The sequence below is a fragment of the Leiobunum rupestre genome, chromosome 8 (assembly GCF_980474605.1).
Source record: "Leiobunum rupestre chromosome 8, qqLeiRupe1.1.hap1, whole genome shotgun sequence".
NCBI lineage: Eukaryota > Metazoa > Arthropoda > Arachnida > Opiliones > Sclerosomatidae > Leiobunum > Leiobunum rupestre.
In genome coordinates, this window is record NC_143391.1 from 61,069,682 (window position 1) to 61,083,756 (window position 14,075).

The 14,075-nt window shown below is 39.3% G+C and overlaps 1 protein-coding gene and 1 long non-coding RNA gene across 5 annotated transcripts; one reads left to right on the forward strand and one right to left on the reverse strand.

Moving 5' to 3' along the window:
• Positions 1-408: 408 nt before the first annotated feature.
• On the reverse strand, positions 409-2,958 carry LOC149933827 (uncharacterized). 4 transcript variants are annotated; one of them, XR_016472852.1, is made up of 6 exons: positions 2,697-2,958; positions 2,319-2,555; positions 2,190-2,238; positions 1,898-2,054; positions 1,618-1,815; positions 409-1,524 (listed from the first exon to the last, which is right to left on the reverse strand). It is a non-coding gene; the product is annotated as an uncharacterized LOC149933827 (long non-coding RNA). The 4 variants fall into 4 exon arrangements; XR_016472854.1 differs by lacking the exon at positions 2,697-2,958 and having other exon boundaries at positions 2,319-2,410; positions 2,483-2,614; XR_016472851.1 differs by lacking the exon at positions 2,697-2,958 and having other exon boundaries at positions 2,319-2,614.
• Positions 2,959-11,176: 8,218 nt separating this feature from the next.
• On the forward strand, positions 11,177-12,256 carry LOC149933828 (uncharacterized). The gene has a single exon (XM_090157451.1). It carries the CDS (start codon positions 11,177-11,179, stop codon positions 12,254-12,256), a length of 1,080 nt encoding a protein of 359 aa, XP_090013577.1.
• The last annotated feature ends 1,819 nt before the right edge of the window (positions 12,257-14,075 follow it).

The window sequence follows — 14,075 nt, forward strand, 5'->3', positions numbered from 1 at the left end:
GAGGAGGAGCTTTCAGCGAAGTCAAGGCGTTACTATCTTCCTCTAATAAACGAACACAAGGAGAAGGAGGTTTCAGCGAATTCAAGGCGTTACTTTCGTCCTCTAATAAACGACCACCAACGAAAAAAAGGAGCAGGAGGTTTCACAGAGTGAAAGCGTTAGTATCTCCCTCTAATAAGCGGCCACCAACGAACACAAGGTTAAGGAGGTTTCACAGAGTGAAGGCGTGGCTATCTTCCTCTAATAAGTGGCCACCAACGAACACAAGGAGGAGGAGCTTTCAGCGTATTCCAGGCGTTACTTTCGTCCTCTAATAAACGACCACCAACGAAAAAAAAGGAGCAGGAGGTTTCACAGAGTAAAGGCGCTAGTATCAGAGAGTGTAAAGTCGCTTCGCTACAGAGAGGCGCCTCTCTTTAAAAAATCCGTGGTACGATTTTATTCGCCGAGAATGTCCACAATTCCCGGGCGTTTGATGGCGCTAGTAGTATCTCCGGCGCGCGCTAGATTAGAGTTTGAGAAGACGCAAAAAAGGAAGCGTTTTAGGTATTTTTGCAAGTTTAATTTATTTTGAAATGTCTTGTTCGGCTAAAAATTGTAAATCGAATAAAAAGGTAACCACGCGTCTGTCTTTTTTTTTCAAGTTTCCAAGGGATAAAGACCGGTGAATACGCGTTTTAATTTAATAAGCATTAACATTTCTTAAAACTTAATAGTTCTGCAGTGGCTGCAAAATGTAAACAGTGAAAAGCTCCAAAATAAAACTACAGATTACTTGCACTTTAACCACGTATTTTGCGGTCTTCATTTCACTGACGATTGTTTTATGAATATCAAAACCAAAAACCGGCTTACACCATTAGCTACACCTACTATTTTTTTTGTAAAATTCCAATGAAACCACGGTTTTCCCTAGGTAAACTGAAGGCAAAAACATATCCCGCCATGGTCTCTTACTGCCTTATGTTCATTTATAATTAATTCAAATAGTAGCAAATATAAATGCACCTGAAGATCATATTACAACTACAATCTTGTGTAAGGTAAACGCAGCACTACAAATGCCAAATTATGCCCTCCAAAATCAATTCAACGAAGAAAATGATAATTTATATAAAATATTCACAATGATGAACACTAGCTTTAAATGAATTTTTTTTTACTGGATGAAGTCAATTCCTATGAATTTAAACCCAGAACTATATATTGAATTCTATTCCATTTAAATATATTTGTACTTAACATAATTATAGCCATTCAACTAAACATTTTGACAATAATGAAAACGATAACATTGAAGGTTTCGTCGAGGGGGTAGGCACTTGGAAAAAAATTGTACACCAGATTTCCAAATATTTCCAATATTTCTTGTGGATTTCTAGGAATGTTTATTTTTATTTCTCGCTATTTGTACACCATATTTCTTAAGTGACTACCCCCTCGGGTTTCGTAGACTTCGGTCCATATGGAAGGTCAAAATAGTACGCAAATCAGGCCCTAGTGTTCATGGTGAATGACATAAAACTGAAATTCAAACCACCAATTGGTTACTTCCTCACAAAAGATGCTTGTCACGAACAGACTTTGAAGATATTGCTTCATGATTGCGTAACCCACCTAAAACGTATTGGCCTTATTGTCAAAGCTGTAGTCTGTGACCAAGGAACAGGCAATCAAAATTTGTTCAAAAGTATGGGGATATCAGTGGAAAAGCCATTCATTGAAATTGATCCTCCACATCTCTTGAAAAGTGTGAGGAACAATTTCAAACGGTATCCCATAATAGTGGAAGGCAATCTAGTTTCTTGGGCAGTCCTAGAACATTTTTTCATAATAGACCAAGAAATTGGTAAGTTTCAAAGCACACATATGCTGAAACGTAAACATATCAAGTTACCAGCATTTTCTAACATGAAAGTCAGTTTAGCTGCCCAAATTTGCAGTCAAAGTGTTTCTAATTCAAATGGCCTGTTCAATGGGATTAGGAGAGTTTTAACAATTGAAAGCACATACACAGCAGAGTTCCTCTTACACATGAACGGCCTTTTTGATTGCTGCAATAGCAGGACATTAAACAATGAAACACACTGTAAGAGAGCAATGACTGATCAATCCATCCACATACCAATGCTGAAAGAAAAATTGGAAAGGTTTAATACATGGTAGCTTCAGAACTGTAGGTATAAAACCTTACCTTTTATTGAAGGGTGGAAACTATCAATTCAGTCTTTGCTACTCCTATGGAATGATATAAAGGATAATTTTGGTTTTAAGTTCTTAGTAACTGGAAGAATTAGTCAAGATTTTTAGAAAACTACTTTGGTTCCATTGGCCAATAAGGAGACAATTGAGATCTTCCAAATCCTCAACAATACCAGGCAGCGTACAGAGCTGCATCAGTCAATAGCCTCTTAAAACCATCAGATTCATATTGAATTGACAATTTGGATGACTTTATTTTAAACAGACTCGTTTAAAGTACCAGCTCCTGGACCATGATGAAGAATTGTCCAAATATGATAACCATTGGGTTTTGCAAGGTAAAGGACAATTCACTGACAAAGATTATATTTAATTAAGATTTGGCCAGCCCATAAAATATTCCACTTTAGATTCCACGAATTTCTTTTGATATATTAAAAAAGTACAGTTGATAATAATGAAATGAAATAGGGAGGGATTTTTCTTGTACTTACTTTTATATTTCTTACGAAATCAACTGTTTTACTTAAATAGTTAAAATAATTCAACATCACAGCTGACTGAGCTGAATTCAACTTTAACCTACTGAGAGCAAATTTTATTTTTCTTTGATAAGCAATTTTACAGTGCCATCGTGTGTCCGGGAATTGCAAACACCGTCGTCTGCTTCTTCAACGCTCTCATGGGGAAAAAACGTACCACGAAATTTTAACATTACGGGGATAGGAAGAGGCGCCTCTCTGTAGCGAAGCGACTTTACACTCTCTGCTAGTATCTTCCTCTAATAAGCGACCACCAACGAAATGGCGAAGGATGGGGTTTTTCATTGATAGAATCGCTACTATGTTTCGAAATGAAACGGCCACCAACAATAAATTACCTATTCACCATTATACTACGTTACCAGCCCCTCTCACAAGAGATATCTCAAGAGTTCTCTCACCACGCGCATTACTTTTCATCTCTCTAAACACCACGTGAGACATCTCACGAGATATCTCATGAGATATCTGAATAGATAGCTCAAGAGATTTCTCACGAGTTCTCTCACCATGCGCATTACTTTCCATCTCTCTAAACACCTCGTGAGACATCTCACGAGATATCTCAATAGATAGCTCAAGAGATTTCTCACGAGTTCTCTCACCACGCGCATTACTTTCCATCTCTCTAAACACCTCGTGAGACATCTCACGAGATATCTCAATAGATAGCTCAAGAGATTTCTCACGAGTTCTCTCATCACGCGCATTACTTTTTATCTCTCTAAACACCTCGTGAGACATCTCACGAGATATCTCATTAGATATCTCAATATATTACCTATATGGATAGGCTACTTCGTAAGGTGAGGGAAACCATGAGTTAGAAGTAGAAATCCTGAGCACCAAACAGCTCAATAATGAGTCTGTTTCCGGTTTTATTGATGCAAAGGCTTAATCTCACATCAAGAGAGACTATGGCGGAAAATAAGCAAGTTCATTTTTTTAGTAGAAAATATGAAGTCGTCTATTAATGTACATTTAACTAAGCAATTTTGGGTGATTTGGTTCGCATAGCTGAAAGGGTGGCATCTTTTATGTCCTTCATACTTTTTATAAATTACAAATTCCTACCGAAGTAGAAAAGATAGACGATTGTGTATTCATGCCCGATGGTTATTTTTCTGTACTCCAACCTTATAATCGGCCATGATTTTTTATTATTTAATAAAGCAATCGTTGACTATGACCATAAGACTTTATTCTTATATAATACGCACTTTTATTAATCTTCAGCACCACCTATAACTATATCTGATCTAGATAATATGGAAATTAGGAAATCCGTGGCTGAGGTCATAGACCATGGTGATATGCCACCCATTCAACAGCAGCAATTAGGTACCTTATTTGAAAAGTTTCCTTAATTCTTTACTAAGAGAATAGGCCATTTGGAGATCATGTTATAGACACCGGAGACGCTAAGCCTGTAACTGCTTACTATAAGAATTTCTCTCAGGCACAAAGGCTTATTATTAAAGAGCATATCGATCTCTTACTGAGAGATAATCTTATCCAGCCGTCGAATAGCCCATGGACTTCCAATACCCACCTAATCACTAAAAATGAGGGAGGTTGGCGCATGTTAAATAGATTATAATAATCTGAATAAAGTGACAAAGAAAGATCCATATGCCTTACCAGACATTTCTAATATTATTTGAGACTTAGGCACAACCAAATTTATAACAACATTAGACCTCAAGTCAGGCTACTTCCAAGTTAAAATGGACCCCTCTAGCAGAGAGGAAACCGCCTTTATTTCCCCCTTTGGGAAATACGAGTACAAGGTGATGTCCTTCGGCGTATGCAACGGTCCTACCACCTTTCAGAAACTAATGGACCATGCTTTTAGGAACAAATAAAAATTTAACCTAGATGTTTACTTAGATGATTTAGTCGAAGCGTTAAAGTCATGGGACGAGCATTTAAAAGCGCTCCAATATGTCTTTACCCAACTAAGTAATGCGGGTCTAGTCCTGAATATGTCAGTGCTTGTTTGCTAGAAAACGTGCTATAATCTTAGGTCATATAGTCGTTGAAAGACGAGTTCATATTAATCCCGAGAAGGTTAAGGTACTCCAACAATTAGATAGGCCTAGAAACCTAAAATAATTACAGAGGTTCTTAGGATTTACGGGGTGGCATAATAAATTTTTTGGTTAGTACGCTCACGTTGTAGCTCCTCTCTATATGCTTAAGCGGAAAATATCCACTGGAACTGGTCACCGGAGTGTGAACAGACGTTTTAGACATTAAAGCAAGCCATAGTAGAGGCAAATAAATTAGATACACCACTAAGATGCCAGTAGACCCATGTTAGTAACCACTGACGCCAGTGATCGGGCATTAGGTGTAATGATATCTTAGACTGATGGCACCTATTAATCTTATAATTATCTGAGCATTAGAGGTCGCTCAACCTATGCCTAGATGTCCTCCCCTTATAGCTAATATGTTCACCATCACTGACATCGAACAAGAACAACTCATTGACCCTGAGACCATTCAAATTAGAACAACCACATGCCACTAACACACACGAAATTCTTAATAATTTTGTGGGAATTCACGAAAGATAATTATCCCTCAGGTGTTAAGAGAGCGATGTTTACATTTATTTCATACGCACTTATTATCCGGTCATCGAGGGAGGGATACAACTTACGATCAATTACGCTATAGATATTATTGGCCCAATATGAGTTAACAGGTGGAGCTGTTTGTGAGAACATGTATACCATGCCAACAATATAAGGGGCGAAATCGAAAAACTCCCGGCCTTATGCGTCCAACAACCATACACAATCCAGGGAATCTTTTTAGCGTTGATTTTATGGGACCGCTTCCTAGAAGTGAGATAGTAAATAGATTTCTAATAGTATATGTAGATATATTTACCCAATATATTGCATTATTCGCGGTGAAGGATATTACTGCCATTACAGTAAGACAAACCTTAAGTGACATAGTCCTGCGCTGGGGAGCACCTAAGGCTTTATTATCTGACAATGGGAGCCAATTCTTTTCCAGGTTATGGAAGGAAACTTACCTATTTCTGAACATCCGCACTACTTATACTTCACCTTACCATCCACAGAGTAACCCCACGGAGCACAGCAATAAAGATTTAGGAGTCCTTTTATCTATGTATGTAGGGAATAACTACCCGCTTTGAGACGTGAGCTTACAAGCACTGTGTTTTGTACATAACAATAGTCCTCACGACACAACGGGTATAACCCTCTTTTACAGTATCTAAGCCATGGGAGAGAAGCCCGCCTGCCCTGTGAATCGTTTCAAGAACTGGTACAGCACATAAATTTAGAGGGAGCCATCATCGTTTCGCAAGAACGATTTGCCACCTTAAAGCGGGAGATTATATTGGCCCGAGATACCATTGCTAGAAACCAATAAAAGCAACGAAGATTTTATGATAGTAAAAGAGATGATTTATTATTAGAAATAGGTATGATGCTTTGGAGATTACCCCTTATCTAGGGCTGACCAACAATATGCAACCAAGCTAGCTCCTAAATGGATAGGGCCTTATAAAATTATAAAAAAGCATAACAATGAGCTAGATTACCTCTTAGAAGAGAAACAGACAGGAAAACGTACTTTTCTGCATATTAGCCAATTAAAACTGTTTCATACTATGGGCGAATTGACAGAGACTCTCTTTTAGGAGGAAGACGCACCATCTCGCCATTCTCTTAATATAACACCCTCAGAGAATGTCTCTGAGCCTGAAGAGGAGGAACAACTGGTGCTCTCTGAAACTGACCTTACACCCCTGGAGCCCTTAGGGGACTTAAGTTACGAGGAAGAAGACATTAATATTCCTAATCATGATAATTGAATCGCTTATTTACAGAAGTACCCCAAATTAACTGATAAAACTATTCTTTCTTTCGAGAAGGGTTTTATCCGAGAAATAGTCCATAGGGGTACCATAATGCTTGGAATGGTGGATCGCGAAATTTACTTTCATGCTCCTCCCCCCTTTAGGAAATAACTACCATCTAAAATAAATGCGCAAACATACTTATTAGAGCTTTATAATTTATTTCCTCATTTGGACATTCAGTGTTTTAATTTCTCAAGAGCTGATATTATATTCGCTCCTCCCTGGGAGGTAGTTAGACACAACTAAACATATAAACATAATTTATTTTTATTTACCTCTTATATAGACTCCCATTACCAAGCAGGTTTCCATAGAGGGCAATGGTGAGGAATTTATTCCCTTAGCAGTGCTATATCAAGCTCCTTACACTTTTTGTACTCTGGGGACCGTAGCTGGAAACCCTCATTATGCAATCTTATTAGATGATCTTAGTCGTTTCTCCGTGATGTTAAATCAAACTTGGCCTTTATTAGACCTAAAACAGCATATTGTAGGGTATATCCCTCAGCTCAGTTTTACGCTAGGTGACACGTCTCTGGTCAGTCTAGCCTTAGTATTGGCTGACGCCTCTCCTATGATGGTTCTGAATAGAGCAGCTATCAAAGCTAATAACCTTTTTTTATTATGTATGTGACTCATGTTAATTTTTAGGATGATTTAGCGGAGAGCCTCGACATACTAGCATTACTTCAACCCCCACTCCACTACCACTTGGTCCAATTATGGAACCTCAGGCAACCATAAAGGAGGACTTCGTACTGGGCACATTGTCTCAAGTTTTCCCAAGTGACTTTTATTCAGACGCCTCAACTCTCTCGAGAACGATTCAGACCAAGACAAATACGATAAGCGTACTTCACAATCCGAGAACATCTATCATCTCGCCAGAGCCTTACATTCCACTGCTACTAACACTATTAAACATCAGACCATATTCTACCCATCGATATAGCAAAAATCGTCACCGAAGAGCTATCATCCGTTGATTCAAATGTAACGGATTTCATCTACGAAATAACTGTCCTACAAGGACCCAAAACTAAGTGGGGTAATCAGTTATTTCGGGGGGGGGGGGGGTAACCGTACGGTATTGTAAAGCCTACAAACCACTGGTAGAGGTGATTAGCCTTGAGCAAGGTACACTCCTATCTACCTTTCGTATTGTAAACTAACAGTAAAACAGACCATAGTCGACGCAGACGCCTGCAGGGTTGCCGGTTGAATGTTGAGCCCGGTTGCCCGAAATTATTTATATTCTAGTAATAACAAGTCCCTTTTGTTTTAATAGTCCTTGGTAGTTCTGAGGTTAATATATGCTTAGTCTGGCGTTTAGGCGGGGTTGAAGAGACGGAAGTATTGGAAGGAAGATAAATCGGGAGTTTCGGCTTCTGTAGAAAGATTTAGGAAAAACTCCTATACCATGTATATTGTAGAACCCCTTTTATCCGATGAATTAAATCGTGATCTCTCTGTAATAAAAATATCCTCAAAAATTGTAACTCCTAATGGTCATTTTACTTATATATGTTTGTTAGTTGTAAATTCACTTTAACTTTTTGTTTTATCCCTTATTTTGTATATCAACGCTGCTCGTTTTCTATAATATTGTATGTATCCATTGTTAAGGCGCTTCCACGGTAAACCATTGCTTTTCGCCAACCTAAGACTAGCGGATGGGTATAATGATTGACATGTTTGGGGGGTCTCATGAAGGGGTCCACTGCGGCCGCTTTTTCGAAACTCTTCTAATAGAAAAGACACCAGGTATGAACTGTCCAATGGCCTTTCGACATTGGGCTTCCTCTGCTATTCTTGGGGACGATTCTTCCCAAAGAAGGGAGTTTTGCGAAATTTCGCCTTTTCTCCGCCATTTTGGCACAACAACTTTTGTCGCTCGAGTGAAATAACTGTTTTTTCGCGAGCTCATCCCTAGCCGACTTGGGAACCGCGCCTCAGCGGGAAAAATAGCCGCTTCTTTACCGTATATTGTACTTATTCTTAGTGTATTAAAATTTTCATCTTTTTTCTGTTTAATATACTAGCCTGTTTTATTTAATGATAATTTGAGTAAAACCAGTTAGAATTATTTTATATGGCCTAATAGCTTTTTTCAGTCGGGTTGTTAGGAAAAATCTCGCTCTCCCAATTTTCTAGAACGCCCTATTTACTGTTTCGTCACATTTTGGTGCCGAAACCCAGGAAAATTAAGAATCGCATTTATCTGAGATTACGCTAATTGCTCAAAAATCATGCCGAATGAGGAAGATGCTGGTACTACAGCCGCTAATGCTCTGTCCAAACTGATGAGAAGACGAGGTGTTCTTCGCACCGCGACAACTAATCTCCTAAACAATTTCAACCTACACTTGAAGGACTATCAGCCGGATATTACGCAACTGAATAACGATCTACTACTGCTGGACTCTAAGGAAAAGGCCCTTGATGAAATGAATACCAATATAGAAAATCTTATCATTGACGATACAGATCTAGAAGCGGATATGATGACCTCTATGACTATATACACCGAAATTATAGTCATGGCTCGAGGCAATATTAAGCGCTTGATTAACATGCTTACGCAACCTAAACCGCAAGCTCTGAATCCACCACCACCTCAAGTATCTATGCCGCAAGCTGCTTCTACGCAGCCTTCTAGTATGGCTCAGGCTACGCAGTCATTTACTTCTCAACCTAATTCTCTAGAAGCAAGTTCATCAGGTGCACCAATACCCGGTTCTTCAAATACAGCTACATCGGCATTAATTCATCCTCCGGGACAAACCTCCGGGCTAACCTCGACTGTGAATTTGCTTTCCGGTCAACCGATTTCATCTCCTTTCGCGCCGCTGCAGACTTCGATAAGTTCACTTTCAATGCCTAGTCTCGCGCCGCCTCCAGGCTATCCGGCCATTTCCACGGCACCACCTCTTTCCTTAATTCCAGCAGCAGCGCCGGTGCCGCACAGCTACTCGAATCCGTTCAGCGCCCCTTCCGGTTATGTTCGGCTTCCGAAACTGGAAATGAAACGTTTCAACGGTGATAAAGAAAAGTGGCAAGCATTTTGGACCCAACTGAACACCGCTATACACAGTCAAGTAATGGACAAATCAGTTAAGTTAAGCTACCTGTTATCCTATCTGAAAGGTGAGGCCGCTACTTCTATAGCCGGTCTACCTCCCATAGCTCAAAACTATGACGCCGCTATATCCTTTATAACCGAGCGATTTGGAAATCTTGGTGACATTGCTGGTTAACATATGGGCGTTTTAACTAATCTAAACCCTGTAAGAAAAGCTTATGACATTGACGCACTTTATAGTGCTTGCGAAATTCCATTTCGTAGTCTCCAGTCTTTGGGGGTGGTTTCTAATTCTTATGGCGTGTTACTATGCCATGTCATTACTGGGCTAATACCAGTTGAGATAAAAATAGAATTTAACAGCAGGTACGACGTACTGTCTTATAAGGTAGATGATCTTTTAGCGTTTTTGCGCAGGGGGATAAATTGTCGGGAACGAGCGTACGGTTCCAGTGCTAATAATTTGGATTCATTTCGCAAGGGTGGGTTGGAGAAATCTACGTCTAGTTCCCGTAACGGAAATCGCAACCGAGGAACCACTCAATCGACAGCCTCAGCACTTAACATAGCAGCCTCGAGATCAAACAAGCAAACACAAAATTGCGTGAGAACCTGTTTTTACTGTGATCGCGGTCTCACAAAACGTCCGATTGTGACAAGCTCACTTTAGCCGAAAAGAAGAGTATCATCAAAGCTAAACAACGGTGCTATATCTGCCTAAGGAAACATTATTCTAAAGACTGTGATTACAAATATAATTGCAAAAAAGGCGATAAGAAGCATCATCCCTCTATCTGCGAAAAAACCGAAACTAAAGAGGTAAAAAAGCCCGAAGAGACGAACTCTGGCGACCAAACCAACAATCAGCTGACTATTGCCTCTAAAACAAGCCGAACACTATGGTACTATTGCAGACTGCACAAGCTTGGGCCAGAAATGTCGATAGTGGTAAAAAAAATTAAAGTTCGCTGTCTCCTTGACAGCGGCGGCCAGGTATCATTCCTTAATCAAGATATTTCTATACGGCTAAAACTCCCGACCATTTCTGAAGAAAAACTAACAACGCTTCCGTTCGAAGGAAACGCGCCTACGCGTGCCACAAGAAACAAGGTCCGAATCGAACTGCGCCACCATAACGATTCCCAACAGAGAGTTACTGTCGAACTTTTCGAGTCACCGAAGATCAGCGGCGCTGTTTTCACTGTCCCCAAGCTCCAACGTTGCTTCTGAAATTAATAAACTTGGCCTTGAAATGGCAGACCAGCCATCCGAACTTGGTGGTGAAAGCCTTTCCTCTACCATCGACGTCTTAATCGGCTCAGACCTTTACTGGGATATAGTAATTGGAGAACCTAAACGCCTCACTCCCTCTTTGGGTGGACAGTCAACGGACCTGAAGCCGTCACAGGAAAATCGTACGGAATTAATACCATAGCTGTGATGAAAGTTGCTGCCACGTCTGAAGAGCAAGATAAAGAAAGTATTTCATCGCAACTGCCTAACTTCTGGGAGTTGAAGTCCACGGGCATAATGGACTCGGAGACTAAATCTACCTCCTCGAGCCAAGTACTAGAACTTTTCAAGCACAACAGGTCCTTCCTTGGCGGGCGTTACCAAGTCGGACAACCCTGGAAACCTAACAAGAGAGACCTTAGAGATGAAGTTTCTGGATCTGACGAAACCACTGGGGCGTTATACTACGTACCTCACACAGCTGTCATCCGTGAAGCTAGCGAGACGACAAGGCTAAGAGTGGTTTACTATGCCAGCTCCCACGCAAAAGGATTTCCCAGTCTCAATGACTGCATAGAGGTCGGACCAAATCTTAATCCTGAACTCCTAAATGTCCTAATTCGTTTTCGGGAGAAAAAGATCGCCTTCATTGGAGATATTGAAAAGGCCTTCCTTCAAATCTCTGTCAAACCAGAGGATCGAGATGCTCTAAGGTTTCTGTGGGTGCACGCTCTCAATCCGCATGTTAACGGGGAGCTGAAAACATATCGAATAACTCGTGTCCCTTTTGGTGTCACATCCAGCCCTTTTCTGTTGGCAGCTACACTGAGACATCACATAGAAAAATATCAGGAAGACGAACCAATGACCTGCGAAGCTTTGGACCGTGGATTTTACGTGGACGACCTGATTGCAGGAGCCGACACTCCTCACGAGGCTTACCAAATTTCAATTAAAGCCACAAACATTTTAAAAGACGCCACAATGAATTTAAGAAAATTCAAAACTAGTTCCAAAGAATTGAGAGAGCTCTGGGATCTGCCTACGTCTACGGAAGACGCACCCACGCAAAGTATAGTTGGTTCCGGCAACCTGAAGGTGTTGGGGCTATCCTGGGACAGCCAGTCGGATAATCTGGTATTTGACTTGCAGCCTCTTTTGGAATTTTTGAGCAAACGTCAAAATTCGAAACGATGGGTGTTAAAAGCGGTTGCTCGAATATATGACCCTTTAGGATTAATTGCACCCTACACCATCCGTGGAAAATTTTGTTTCGTATTTCATTAGGAGCTACCAGGGCGAATCCTCCGAGCGCCTCCTACAGAGCAGTGACGTCATTCAACAAATCCGGATCACACTCTGAGGTTCCCAATGGAAAACGCTATTAGGGTATTGATTGAGCTTTAACATTTTAGTAATAGGTTAGGGCCTCAACGTGTCCGTTGTTAGTCTCGATATATTCATTCTCCCTGAGTATAAATAAATACATTCTTGGTAACACTTTAAAAAAGTAATTTATCTCAGCACTACCTGCGCTATTAAACAAGGTAGATGCATGCTCAGATCAAAATTTTAAGAAATTTATAAATCTCAGATTTTTTTAATAAAAAGTAGGATTTATGTTGAAAATATAAGAAATTTCGAATTGTCTTATGTTCTTAAGACCGTGGTTAGGTAAATTAATTAAATTCTCAAGTACCAATAATTTTACCATCAGTATTTTTCTAAACTAAAAATAGTTCACAAATCTTCAAAACAATGAATCTCATTTGCATGTAAAATTTTCCGTATTTTACACTGGAGGTCAACCTAGGGTTCATAGCATGTATAGTATCTTAAAAACTACAAATAGTTTTAAAATGGTTTTTTATAAAATAACCATAGCCATCTAGTTGAAATGTTGCCTCCCCGCCTCATTCTTAGGCGTTGGCTGAACTATTCCAGGGCAACATTTCAACAAGTTGGGCAAGCGAAAAAAACATTTTATAAAATCATCTATTGATAATTTGGTTTTTACAGTTGAAAGAACCCCAAAAATAAAATTAAAAAATTTCTTTATAGGGGTCGTATGGGGTGAGTTTTAGTCAGGGTCGGGGGGATAATAAAAAACGCGAAAACCCGGATCAGGTTGTGGTTTATGATATATAAATATAAAAAATTTAAAATAGGAGATTTTGAAAGTCTACTCCAAAAACTACTGAGATAGTAGAATGAAAGAACTGAACTGTCTTTACCCAGGACTATTACCATAAGTAACATAATAACAATAAGGATGACACTTCCTATTGTTTTAATGCTAATTTTCTAACCGAACCTTTTTTCGGCACCGATACTCTCTTCAAGCTGTGACTTTGACTTGAGACTTACCATTTTGGATGACTACTTTCTGATAAAAATTTAAGCCTAATATTGGAGAGCATGCTCTGGAATCGCGAGGGGCTTTTGCTTTGTTTTTGAAGCCTATGTGCGAATCATGCGTGGTATAAAACATGAGCTCGTGGCGCCGAGAAAACCTTTTTTAATTTTTATCATCTTAGCCCATCTATCAGAAACCAGATTTTTCTGCTTAGCAGAAGTCTAGTATATTTTAGATACTAGAGGGCTTTGTGCTGAGAAAACAACTTGATTACGCAATAACTATGAAAATCAGTTTGGTTGTAAATCTCGTCAATTGTAATCGTTATTGTTGTTATTTTACTTATGCTATTTGTTTTAATGTTGCAAAATTTAAGGACAATCGTGAAAATAATTATTTTGAAAGTTTTGTAAAGTTTAAGTGTTTCTATTAATTGAAAGAAACATTATAAGGTAAAGCAAAACGAATTCATTTATTTTTTAGAAAACCTGACCTTTTTTAAAACCCAGACTTGAAAATTGGTCATCCTGACCCGAGTTGGGCTGGGTATAAAACCTGAGGTCGTGGTCCCTGTACAATCACTATTTCTTTAATGTGGTTAAATGTCTTTAAGAAAGTCTTATTTTTTTTAATTATTGGAATTTCAAATTTAATTAAATTTCGACTGAAAAAATTCTTTACAAGAACTAACATCATCCATTTTTATTACCGAGGTTGATCTAAGTAACGCAGTTCTTTATTCTTGGTAGA